This window comes from Emiliania huxleyi (assembly GCF_000372725.1).
Source record: "Emiliania huxleyi CCMP1516 unplaced genomic scaffold EMIHUscaffold_320, whole genome shotgun sequence".
In the NCBI taxonomy this organism is placed as follows: domain Eukaryota; phylum Haptophyta; order Isochrysidales; family Noelaerhabdaceae; genus Emiliania; species Emiliania huxleyi.
Genome location: NW_005199600.1, coordinates 48750 through 61238, shown reverse-complemented (window position 1 = coordinate 61238; position 12489 = coordinate 48750). Strand labels below are relative to the sequence as shown.

Genomic DNA, 12489 nt, shown 5'->3' with positions numbered 1-12489 from the left:
GAAGGGGGGGGGGGGGAGATCTGGGTCAATAAGAGCGGGGAGGGGGTACGAAAAACAGGCAGAAGGGGGGGGACGAGATATAGGTCAATATGAGCGGAGGACGTGCGAGTTCGAGCGAGCAGCTCAATCCGGCGAGGGCCGCAGCCGACCCACGCAGTCGCCATGCGACACGAAGGCGAAGGCGTCGCACGGCGAGCGGCCTTCCACGCGCGGGAGCGAGAGGCGCGCGACCGCGAGGCGGCGCAGGGCCTCGCCGAGCTGCCGTCGGATGAGGCGGCGGGGGTGAAGGAAGTCAGCGCCCGCGGGGTGCTCGAAAGTGTGGCGGAGAGCGGACCAAACTACGTGACGCTGCCGGCAGCGGAGAGACAGAAGGCGCGGCGGGAGCGGCTGCGGGTGGTTGAGGCGGCGAGGCAGGCTGGACAAGCCATCGTCGACACCGGCACGCACGTCGAGATTCTGGGAGTGCAGGAGAGGTGGTGGCCGGCCACCATCATGGGGCGGCAGCAGGATGTGGACGGTCGGCTCGTGCACGAGGTCGAATACGACGGCTATCCAGGCGAGCAGTACTGGCACGTGCTGGACGACGAGGAGTGGCGGGTTGTGACGGCGCCGGCGTCGGATGCCGCTGACGCAGCCGCTGACGCCGCCGGCAATGCTGCCCCTGCCAACGGCGAGGAGAGCGACAGCGAGGAGAGTGGCGATGAGGCCGCCCCCGCAGCTCTGACGCGGTTGGGAGTGCAGCGCAGCGCGCTGGCTGACGTGCTCGAGGACCTGGAGGACGAGCTGCAGGAGGAGGCCACGCGAGGCGACGACCAGCCTCTGCTGTCGCCGCACGGGCCGAACCTATCGAAGGCCCTGCGGTATGTGCGCCGACGGCTGCGCGAATACTTGAGTGACCAGGCCGAGAAGGGGAAGACGGTGCCGATGCAGCAAACCTCTCGCGGCCTGCACCCGACCATCCGGTGGACGATTCGGTTCGGCCAGTGGCTGGCGACGACGCGTAAATACACGTCGAAGGCAAGTCGCTGGGACTTCTCCGGCCAGAACAACGGGCGAGAGCAGGTGGCGGTGGTGCGCACCGGCCGCGGCGAAGACTCGGTGTACGTCGCGATCCAGCACATGAAGAACCACGTCTGGCGCGAGGTCTGGCCCGCGATGCCGGCGGTCGGGTCGGTCGAGGCGAAGCAGTACTGGCGGCTGGCGACGCACCACGTGATGTCCCTCTTCGACGGCGGCGGCGGCGGGATGAAGCGGGCGGCCGAGCTGGCTGGGAGGGCGGCAGGGCAGGCGGCAGCGCATGCGAGCGCGGCGATGGGCAAGAGCGCGGCACAGCAGCGGAAGGCGAGCGAGAAGGCGACCAAGAAGGCGACCAAGCATACTATGAGCACATACACACACATTATCGCACACTCTGTGGCAGCTCCGTTCCACGTGCGCGACGCGGGCGTGGGAGCCGACTATCATCGCGTTCTCCACACACATCGATCATCGTCATCGAACGCCGAGAATGATTCTCTTTGCACTTTGAAACCGGACTTTGGACTTTGCCGGCAACAGCGCGCTCTGAGATGTGAGATCTGAGAACGATAATCGATATATGGTCAAATAACGCCTGGCGCTGGCGGCCTGCTGAGTCGTGAGTGCTGTTTCGGGGGCAGCTTTTCAGAAGCCGACGAGCGTACGTTGTACGTAGAAACGTACGCACGCACGCAACCCCATACACGGCTCTATGCCATACTGGGCTGGGTTTTTAGGCATTGTGGGGTTGGCACTCCCATCGACCCTCATGACCTCCTGCGGTCTCTGAGATGGACACCAGTGGGTGTGGGGCCTCAGCCAGGATACACTCGAAGGCTGGGTAAGCAGTAGAGGTCGATACTCGACGCGTCACACATGATCTGTGTCGCTGTCGGCACGCTGTCGACAGGACGTCGAGCGACACCGGTGGCAGTGCCACCCAGGAGTGGTCGGGGGGTCTCCCGTCATGAGAGTGCCACCATGTGATTCGTATGATGGTTGCTGACAACCGCCTCAGTCAACTTTCGTCACAGTTCCCGCTCTGAGAGGAGCTGCGGGTCAGTTCGACAGCTGGAGCTGTGTCGCCGGCGCGCGGCGGCCTGCCTCCGGAGGTGCCTCTGAGGTGGACATTTCTTGGTCACCGTGAGAGAACGCGTTCGAATACGGGTGAATTGGTTGAAACGCGAGATTTTAAGATTAAGTTGGTGGGAGGCCGAAATCGCACAGTGATGACAGTGACATGCAACACGGGGTCCCAGGGAAGGCGAGCACACCATTTTCAACCATCTCTGGCCGAACAGACAACCAGCGCTGACCCTGTGCTCGACCCACTGCCGCTCGCGCCTGTGCCACCGACGCTGGTTCCACCGACGCTGGAGCCAGAATCGGTCGGCCACGACCACATCGTCGGCGGCGAGCACGATCGCGTCGGCATGGGTCGCTGTCGTCGCCACAACCATCGACATCATCAAGCAGCACGCGCCGGCACGACGAGCTCCTCGATGCCCTGAAGGCCGCTCGAGTGACCGAAAGGCGTGTCACGGGCAAAATTTTCCCCTCGCTCTCTCTAGGATGGACCCGGCTCTGGCTCTCGCTTTCTCGCCCCTTTCCTGTGCGGCGCGTACACACGTTTCATTATCATTTGTTCGTCAGCTTTCGCGTTCGCTAGCTACTCATTGCGAGGGTCGCCCCCCCCACTTGCCCCCCACCACTTTGTGTGAGTGGAGAGAAGGTGAGCTAAAGTAGATAGTAAGCTAAAGAGAGTGCACATCAATGCACAATGGACAAAGCACACTAGCCCACCTCCACCCCGCGGCGCGCGCACCGCTCGGGTGCGGCGCGAGTTCTCGCCACACACGTCCTACGGCTGCACTACTAGTACAGGCTCCTGGCGCGGCTCATGGGAGCTCCTCACGGGGCGTCGCCGCACGAGTCGAGCCATCGCCATGCGGCGGCGGAGGAGCTGCCACCGCCGCTGGAGCGGCCCCGCGTCGCACGGCACCGCTCCCATGCTTTTTAGTATGAGGCGCAGGCTGATCTCACGATGCTCCGGGGCTGGGTAGAGCGCCACCGCCACCGTATCGTAGAGCTTACGGTCCTGCAGCACCTGCGGCGTCTGCTGGAAGAAGCGACCGAAAGGAACGCCGCCGCAGCTTGGCTCCTGCTCGTGGACCATGGCGATGGCGATTTTTTTGTCCATCACCGCTTGCACGAGGCGCGCGACAGCGCCGCCGGCGTCAAGAAAGGTCTTGTCGTTCAGGTAGAGCAGGAACACGGGGAAGCCCGCGAGCGGGGCCGCGTTGGCTCCCTCGAGCGCCTCCTCCGCATTGCGGATCGTTACCGTATCGGCGCTGGCGGTAGAGCCGCGCCCCTCCACCGCCGCATTCTTGAGCTCCGTTGCTAAGCCGTCGGCGCCCGCGTTGTCGCGGCACACGAGGATAGTGACGGGGCCGCTGAAGGAAACGGGCCCCGCCTCGCCGGGCACCAGCACTCCCGCAGCAAGCTCGGCCGGGCGGCTCGCGTAGTACGGAGAGTGCAGCAGCATGCGCAGCGCGACAGCCTTGAGCGACACGAGCTGAAATATGTTCACCCGCACCCACACGATCGGCTCCGCCTCCTCAAACACGCGAGCGAGCATCTCGTCTGGCCCGCTGTAGTTAGGGTAGACGCGCTCGAGCATCTCTCTCTCGCGAGCATCCGACTCTGGGTCGCGAGAGATGGAATTGTCGCATTGCTCGCGGCACTCTGCCTTCAGCGCCTCGATCGAGGCGCCGCCCTTTGCCACGTCTGCCTCGAAGATGGGGATGAAGGGCCGATTTGAGGCGAGCGCCGCGTACAGCTCGCGGCGACAGTTGAAGCTCTTGAAGTAGCCGGCGCTGAGGAAGACGAGGAAGTTCATTGCGTCTCTGACCGACTCCTCGAGCCTGCCCACGTCCTCGAGATTGTCGACGTCGAGCCAGATCCGGACGCCGGGGAGAAGTAGCTGGAGTCGCCGCACGACGGTGTGCGTCTGGTCCTGGCCAGTTCCCCAGGCGTGCGAGATGAAGCCGTGGAAGTGGCACTCGGGGGACAGCTCGAGGACTGGGGGGCGACCGGAGGAGACAAGGCGGATGGTGGGCGCGCGGACGGCGCTGACGGTCCTGAAGACGACGACAAGCAGCGATGCGATGAGCATTGCGACGGTGAGCGCGATCACAAACTCACTCGCGCCGCGAGAGTTCTCGAAGCCGACGAGGGTCTTGCACATGTCCTCGTAAGTAGCACTCTCGCAAAGCTGAACCACCGTGCCGGAGATGAAGCAGCAAGCGAGCAACAGGTTGGCGGTGCACGCGAGGTAGAGGTCGTCGTCACGCTTGAAGGGCCGGGCGAGGGCGAGGGCGGCGAGGTAGAGGGCCGAGACGACAGAGGCGACGAAGAGGCGGAGGAGCTTGCTCGACCCGGTGTCTGTCTGAATGAAGAGCACCAGTGAAGCGAGGAAGAGCTTGCGGCCCAGATCGACGACCTCCCAGAAGAGGAAGCGCGGGTCGTAGTCGCGCCAGAGGAAGCGGCAAGCTCGGGCCGTGGCCCTGACTCGCTGCGCCCGCACCTCGGAGCGGATCGAAAGCAGGATAGCCAGGAAAGCTAGCGGCACGAGCACCGGCCAGAGGACGAAGAAGGCCCAGAAGTACGCGTCGAGGCCGCTGTACTCGTCGTCGTCGGCGCTGCAGAGCACGTCGAGATCGGCCACGAGGTAGCTGCGCCTCTCCCCGGTGACGTCGTCGACATTAAACGACTCGCACTGCCGCGCCTTGAAGATGGAGCGAGAGACCGAGGGCAGCACAAGGTAGGCGACGAGGATGGCCCAGTAGAGGAGGCGGCGCAGCGTAACGGGGACGAGGTCGCGCCGGAGGCTGTCGGCGCGACCAGACAAGAGCCACTCCACGGACAGAAGCCACTCCGCGAGGGCGTAGCAGGCGAGGGCGGCGCCTCCGAGCATGATAGAAGCGATCGGCCACAAGCCGGCAAGCAGGAGCCGGGCAGGCATCGAGCCAATGCACGCGTCCGGGTAGGTGAGGCCGAGGAGATCGAGGCTGATCGCGTCCATGAAGTCGGTCCAGCGCGTAAAATCCTGGTGGAGGCGGACGCCGTAGACGGGGCCGAGCGTCCCAGCGATCTGGTAGAAGCTGACCAGGATCTTGAACTTAGGCTGGAAGCCGACCTAAGGCAAATGAGGAAAGGTGTCTCACGCATGGGTTCTGCTTCCATTCTATATGATGGGCAGATTCCACACGGCAAGTAACGTGTAGGAAGGCCCTGGGCAGAGTGTGAGGGGGCTGCACGCCAACCTGCGACTCGCAGATGTCAAGACGTGCTCTGAAGCGGCCCCACGCCTCGGCGCGGGCGAGGGCGCGGTACAAGAAGAGCCCTGTCCCTGCGAGAGCGACGACGACTCCCGCCAGGATGCCGAACCGCCCCGCCGTCGGGCAATCGACGCAGCCTCGCTCCGTGCGACTGAAGTACTGCTCGTCGCTCATGCACCACTCACAGAGCGGGCCGGTGTGGCCTAGGTCGCAGCCTGGGCCGGCACCGCCAGAAGCAGCGAGGCGGCGGGAGGTCTCCGTTGCGCCGCCCGAGCCGCTGCAGTGGTCTGAGGCGTCGCACTTGTGGATCTCGGTGGTGAAGAACGAAGCGCGCCAGTAATCGCGCCGGACGCCGAGGGTCTCGAGAGTGGTATTGGTCGTGCAGTTGGCGTTCGGCGGGCACGCGTTACAGTGCTCGGTCGGGAAGAGGAAGATGTCATCCGGAAGGGCGCTCGCGTCCTGCAGGTAGAAGCCCTCCTTGCAGATGGAGCAGGTGACGTCGCCGCTCTTGGAGCTGAGGGGGTGGGGGCAGAGAGTGCACTGCGACAGGCCCTCGCTCGCCGCGTAGGTGCCCGCCTCGCACTCCTCGCACGCGATGCGGGAGGCTGCAAAGCGTCCGATCGAGCAAAGCTCACACGCGGACATGTTGGCTGAAGGTGCGATGCTACCTGGGGCGCAAGCGGTCGGCTGCGCGGCGCCGCCGGCGCAGAAGCTGCCAGGCGCGCAACCGACGCAATCGTCGAGGCTCTCCAGCGTGGTGGACGCCTTCCCGTTGTAGAAGCCGGCGGGACAGGTCGCGGGCAGCTGAGCGCTGCTTCCCTTGGGACAGAACGTACCCAGCGCGCACTCGAGGCAGCCAGCGGCTCCGGAGTCCGGCTGGTACGTCCCGAGGCCGCAAACGGTACACTGGTCCTGAGCAGGCGAGGCTGCGGTTCCTGGAGAGCACACGGCAGGCGCAGCGCCGCCTCCCGCGCACGACGAGCCGGCGGGGCAGCCGAGGCACTCGGGGTCGCCGTCGGCGTCCGTCACGTTGGCGTACGTGCCAGGCGAGCACTGCGCGTCCAGCTCACGCGACGAACCCTGAGGGCACAGCTTGCCGGGAGCGCAGCGGACGCAGGCGGCCCTGCCGGCCTCGTTCTGGAAGTAGCCCTCTTTGCACAGCTCGCAGGCCTCGCTGCGCGCCTCGGCGGCGAAGCTACCCTCGCGACACGGCGTCTGCTCGGTGGAGCCGGTGGTGGCGAAGTGGCCCGGCGAGGCGTCGGTGCACTCGCTCGCGTCGGTGAGATCCGTCCTGTCCGAGTAGGTACCCGCCTCACACGGCAGCGGCGCCGACGCGCCCTTGGCGCAGTAGTGTCCCGCCTCGCAGTCGCGGCAAGACGTCGCGCCAATGTCGTTCTGATAACTGCCCGAGGGGCAGTCCGTGCACTCACTCAGCCCGGGCTCGCCGCCAAACGTCCCAGCACGGCAGCTCGCGCACGTCTCGCTGCTGTCTGCGCCGGCGGTCGGGCTGGAGGTTCCGGGGGGGCACTGCTGACAGGCGTCGGGTGAGCTGCTGCCCGTCTTCTCGTTGTAGCTCCCCGCAAGGCAGGGCGTGAAGCCGCCGTCGCAGTCCTTGGTGTCCTCGTCGCAATATCCACCCGCGGCACACAAATCGCACGACGTCTGCCCACGCTCCGGCTGGAACTCGCCAGCAGGGCACTGCACGCACGCAGCCTGGCCGGTGAGGTTCTGGTACTGCCCTGCGTCACAGTCGAATGGCCGGACGGTGCCTGCATTCGGGCAGAAGCTCCCCGCGGGGCAGTCGGTGCAGCCGGTGGCGTTGAGCTGATCGGCGAACGTGCCAGGAGGACACTCGTCGCAGCGGCGGACCGCGCCGGCTGTGGACTGGCTCGTCCCCGGAGAGCAAGGGAGGCACGACTCGGCACTGGCTGCGCCTATCGCGGGCATGTAGAAACCCGGCGCACACGGGAGCGGTTCCGCTGTGCCCTTGGGACAAAAGTGGCCTCGCTTACACGCACCATCGCAGGAGGAGTTGGTGAGGCCGCTCGTGTTCCCGTAGTAGCCAGCAGGGCAGAGGTTGCACTCGGGGACGCTGAAGTCGCCAAAAAAGGAGCCCTTGCGCGGCATCCAGCTGCCCAAGCGGCAGTCCCAGTCTATCGGCGAGTTGACTGCCTCTATCGTGGCACCGTCGTTGTCGTCGCCAGCGGTGTTGCCGGTGAAGGAGGCATCGCTGATCGAGGAGCGTTGGCGGAGTTCGTGCAGGTACAGCACCGAGCCTGACTCGCGCGCTCTGTTGTCGATGAAGTAGACACCCGCGATGGAGAGGGACTCACTGATAACCACGTAGACGACGCCGCCGTCCTGCGGTTGCGAGGAGAGAGCGGGGTGAGGCAGCCGTGGCCCTCTCTATCCCTCGCCCCGCTGCCATGAGGGGCTGGAGGGAGGCGGCTAGCACTACGCGGCGCACCCTTTCAGTCGAGCAGCTCGTCACGTTCGAGCCGATTATCGAGACCACACCGCTTTTCGACGCCCAGACGACGCCGCCGTCCTGCGGTTGCGAGGAGAGAGCGGGGTGAGGCAGCCGTGGCCCTCTCTATCTCTTGCCCCGCTGCCGTGCGGCGCTGCTGGAGTGCGGCTAGCTCTACGCGGCGCACATTGCCAGCAGAGCAGCCCGTCACGGCCGAGCCGGTTATCGAGACCGCACCGCTGTTCTCATACGCGATGACGACGCCGCCGTGCTGCGGTTGCGAGGAGAGAGCGGGGTGAGACAGCCGTGGCCCTCTCTATCTCTCGCCCCGCTGCCGTGCGGCGCTGCTGGAGTGCAGCTAGCTCTACGCGGCGCACCCCGTTATAGTCAGTAGCCGAGCAGCCCGACACGTTCGAGCCGCTTAGCGAGACCGCACCGCTTTTCGACGCGCGGACGACGCCGCCGCCCTGCGGTTGCGAGGAGAGAGCGGGGTGAGGCAGCCTTGGCCCTCTCTATCTCTCGCCTCGCTGCCGTGCGGCGCAGCTCGAGGCGGCTAGCTCTATGCGGCGCACATAGCGTGCAGAGCAGCCCGTCACGGCCGAGCCGATGATCGAGACTGCACCGCTGTTCTCATTCGCGCTGACGACGCCGCCGTACTGCGGTTGCGAGGAGAAAGCGGGTGAGGCAGCCGTGGCCCTCTCTATCTCTTGCCCCGCTGCCGTGTGGCGCTGCTGGAGTGCGGCTAGCTCTACGCGGCGCACATCGCCAGCCGAGCAGCCCGTCACGGCCGAGTCGATGATCGAGACCGCACCGCTGTTCTCATTCGCGTAGACGACGCCGCCGTGCTGCGGTTGCGAGGAGAGAGCGGGGTGAGGCAGCCATGGCCCTCTCTATCTCTTGCCCCGCTGCCGTGTGGCGCTGCTGGAGTGCGGCTAGCTCTACGCGGCGCACCCAGCCAGCCGAGCAGCCCGACACGGTCGAGCCGATTATCGAGACCGCACCGCTGCCCAACGCGGAGACGACGCCGCCGTACTGCGGTTGCGAGGAGAGAGCGGGGTGAGGCAGCCGTGGCCCTCTCTATCTCTCGCCCCGATCTGCCGTGCGGCGCTGCAGGGCGGCGTAGCTCTACGCGGCGCACATAGCCAGCAGAGCAGCCCGTCACGGCCGAGCCGATGATCGAGACTGCACCGCTGTCCCTCGCATAGACGACGCCGCCCCACTGCGGTTGCGAGGAGAGAGCGGGGTGACCCTCTGATCTCTCGCCTCGCTGCCGTGCGGCGCTGCATGGGCGCGGCTAGCTCTACGCGGCGCACCCCGTACTCGCCAGCTGAGCAATCTCTGACCGTCGAGTCGATGATCTCGACGTCGCCTGCGCCGTCCGCGTACACAACGCCGCCGTAGCCGCCGTAGTCCGTCGCCCTCCCGTTGACGAGGGTCAGCCCCCGCAGGGTGAGGCTGCAGCCGTCCGAGAGGGAAAAGAGCCCGGTCGACCTCTGGCCGTCGAGCGTCGCGCCCTCACTGCTGCTCGCGACGGTCACCTTGATGTCGGAGGAGCAGCTGATCTGGCTGCCCAGCTTGAAGTCCGCACTGGGCGGCAGGTAGATTGAGACGTCAGCTTCCGAAAAAGCAGCGTCCTCGATCAGGTTGCGGAGCTCGGCCTCGCTCTCCGCGGCGACAAAGCCGGGGGCCAGCGGCGGCGGCGGGGCCAGCGGCGGCGGCGGCGACGACGGTGCGGACAGGGTGAACGTCTCGCTGCCGGAGGAAGTACACGGCAGAGGCGCGCATGTGGTTTCGAGCGTGAACGTATAGCCCGCACCCTTCCACAGGTTACCGTTCCAGCCGTCGCCCCACGAGTCGTTCATGTTGAGCGTGCACTCGCCGGGCGGCGCGGACAGGGTGCCTGAGTAAGGGGCCCCTCCACTGTCGATCAACGCGCCGCTGCACGTCAGGGTCCACGACACCTCGGACTGGTATTGGCCGCCATCCACAGTGACCTGGAACTCGATTGGGGTGGCCGGTGGAGCGATCGGCGGAGACGGCGGCGGGGACGGTGCACATGCCAGCGGGAGCAGCGCGACGAGAAGAAGCAGCCGCGCGCCGCGCCTTGCCCCCGTCCGGCACCGCGCCCGCACCGAGAGCCCGCATGCTCCGAGCAGCAAGAACAAGGCGGCCAAAAGCTGACCGCGCTGCCGGGCTCGGCCAGGCGCGGAAGAGGAGGTTCCGCTCGTGAAGGGAAAGTGGAACGGGGAGGGCAGCTCGATTGAGCGCTCGTCGGCCGGCGGGCCCGCGGGAGGCTTGTCGATCTTGAGCTCGTCGGTGAGCGCGTGGCGGAGCGCGTGGCGAGGCTCCACGTGCCACGCAAGGGCGGCGCAGTGCGGCTGCCAGTCGGCGCACACACTTGGGACCGAGAAGATATCTGACTCGACCGCGTTCGAGTCGGCGACGGTGCGGACCTCTGCAGGCCACGCCGGCTCCTCAAGCGTGGCCGCGAGAAGAGGTTCGAGGGCCCGGCAACGCTGGAGGAAGAGGTCCTTGGTTGGGACTCGAGAAGCGTCCGTCAATCCGTCGTTCGCCCGCCACTCGCCACCGGCGTGCATGCTAGCGACGGGCGCGCCGAGGCCAGTCTCGACCAGCTTCCGCACCTCCAGCATCCCAAGCTTCCCAGCGTCGGCGGGCCGCAACTCGGGCGACGTGTCGTTCACGGGCAAGACGGTGTCGCGTCCCCGAGCGATGATCCCCGTCCTGTTGCTGTAGACGGGACCGACAAAGTCGATCTCGGGCTCGCCCTTGCGCTCCGTGCTGTTGCGCGAGGCTAGGACGGTCTCCAAGTCGGCCTTGCAAACACACAGGCAATCCGTCAGAGGGCGACACAGGCTCGCACACAGCCAGAGGGGCGCTCACCGGCTGCTTCTCGTAAATTTCCTTGACGGACGCCAGCGGCTCGCCAATTAGGTGCAACGGCTCGCCCACCGCCTCGCCGATCTCGTCCATCAGTGCTTCCCACAAGCGCCCCTCGTCGCGTCCGCCCTGAACGGCGCGCGGGCTGTTAGTCACGAGCTTGCGCGGCGCGGATACTAGCACGCGCGAGCGAGCACGCACCGGGTGGTTGGCGGGCGCGCTGTCCGATGACACGATGGCTGCAAACGAGCTGGTGTCGTTGCCGCCAACCTCGCAGACGCCGTCGAGCGATGCCGGCGTGAACGGCTTTGCGACGGTCGCGAGAGGCGCGGCGGTGGCAGAGTACGAAGAGTGCGCAAACGCGGCTCCGAGGCAGATCAGCGCCAGGCTGGCAAAGAGGCGGAGCAAGTTGTAGGACGGGCAGAGCTTGGGCCACGAGAACCGGCCGGAGGCAGAGACGGAGCTGTCCAGCGTGGGAACTGTGGTCGTCTCGACCATGCCCTGAACAGGAGGGCGCGAGACTGGCCGTGTGCGCGGCAAACGGGGGCGGAGGCCGCATGTGTGTGCAGGCGGCGCGCACCGAGTCCGTGGTCGGCGGCGTGGAGCCGCGGGGCGGCCGCGCCTTGTGGGCCACCTTGCCGCCGCCACCGACGTCCTCGTTGCCGTTCGTTCCGAGCAGGGCCCCGAACCGGTTCTTGCCGCCGACCCAGACGTTCTCGACGCGGCCGACCCGGGCGGATGCGCCCTTGCGCCCGTTGTTGCGGCGCGGGTTCGACGGGGTGGTCCAGTCGGAGATGCCCTGCGCGCGCGCAAGCGGTGGGTGCGTCAATAGATGAGGCTCTGCGCGTGCACCGCAGCGTGCGAGGCGATCGGCGCCGTGGCGGGCATCACCCCCGGAGACTCCTTGGCCGAGACGGTCCGGTCGGCGTCGCCCTACGCATCAATGAAAGCGGGGTGGGGTCAAGGGGTGGGTCGGCAGACGCACGGCGCAGAATGTAAGGCGCTCGCCGCCGGCGCGGGCGTCTCCTCCGGAACCTCCTCGCTCGACAGCGGCGCGCCGCCGGTCGCCGCCGGCGTGAGAGCCGGGGCACTTTTGGTGACGCCGTTGGGGGCCGTCGGTGGGTCGATCGGGGTGGTGTTCTTGGAGCAGTCGACCAGGTTGGGCTCGCCCTTGCGCTCGAGGGGTAAGTCGCCGCCAGCCAGCGCCAGGACCTTCTTGGCGCGCTTCGAACGCTTCTTGCTAGCCGAGGAGCTACCAGACTGCAGCAGGCGGAGAAGCGCGAGGAGGCACCCCAGCACGAGGGTACCCACGAGGCGGTAGGGAGCGCTGCCGGCCGTGTCCATGTCGGCCGCCACCTCGCTCTTGGCCTGTGGAGAGGCGCGTTCGCCGGTCTTGCTCCGGAAAGTCGACCCCGTCTCATTGTTGTTGGCCTCGACGGAGAGGGTGCCCATGTGTCGGATACCCTCCCGCTCGGGAAGAGGCGGGGCCTGCAGCGGAGAGGCGGGCTGTCGTGCGTGAGCAGTGTGAGGCAGACGTGTGGCGCCGGGGAGACGGCGTGTCGCGCGAGCGGTTGTGGTTGCGCAAGTGACGGCGCGGCGAGTCGGCAGCTGCGGAGCGGTGGGCAAGGCCCGTGTCGGCGCCTCGGTCTTGATGATCGCGCGCACAGCCGTCGAGCGTGCCTCGGGAAGAGGCGGGGCCTGCAGAGGAGAGGCAGGCTGTCGTGCGTGAGCAGTGTTGGTGAGGGGGGTGGGGGTAGGGTGGCGGTG

At 66.8% G+C, this 12489-nt stretch overlaps 2 protein-coding genes across 2 annotated transcripts in view; one reads left to right on the top strand and one right to left on the bottom strand.

Moving 5' to 3' along the window:
- The window catches only part of EMIHUDRAFT_117062 (hypothetical protein), a gene marked incomplete at both ends in the record, with an annotated part of 2671 nt that extends 1090 nt beyond the window's left edge, over positions 1 to 1581 (top strand). Inside the window, one exon of the mRNA XM_005773971.1 lies at positions 176 to 1581. Within this exon, the coding sequence (XP_005774028.1) occupies positions 176 to 1581 (1406 nt within the window). The remainder of the gene's footprint in view (positions 1 to 175) is intronic.
- A 1297-nt stretch (positions 1582 to 2878) lies between these two features.
- EMIHUDRAFT_117061 (hypothetical protein) overlaps positions 2879 to 12489 on the bottom strand; it is a gene marked incomplete at both ends in the record, with an annotated part of 12261 nt that continues 2650 nt past the window's right edge. The window contains 14 exons of the mRNA XM_005773970.1: positions 2879 to 5215; positions 7449 to 7718; positions 7825 to 7905; positions 8012 to 8095; positions 8202 to 8291; positions 8397 to 8480; positions 8586 to 8669; positions 8776 to 8856; positions 8963 to 9043; positions 9138 to 10658; positions 10726 to 11223; positions 11303 to 11521; positions 11575 to 11655; positions 11758 to 12210. Of these exons, the coding sequence (XP_005774027.1) occupies positions 2879 to 5215; positions 7449 to 7718; positions 7825 to 7905; positions 8012 to 8095; positions 8202 to 8291; positions 8397 to 8480; positions 8586 to 8669; positions 8776 to 8856; positions 8963 to 9043; positions 9138 to 10658; positions 10726 to 11223; positions 11303 to 11521; positions 11575 to 11655; positions 11758 to 12210 (5964 nt within the window). The remainder of the gene's footprint in view (positions 5216 to 7448; positions 7719 to 7824; positions 7906 to 8011; positions 8096 to 8201; positions 8292 to 8396; positions 8481 to 8585; positions 8670 to 8775; positions 8857 to 8962; positions 9044 to 9137; positions 10659 to 10725; positions 11224 to 11302; positions 11522 to 11574; positions 11656 to 11757; positions 12211 to 12489) is intronic.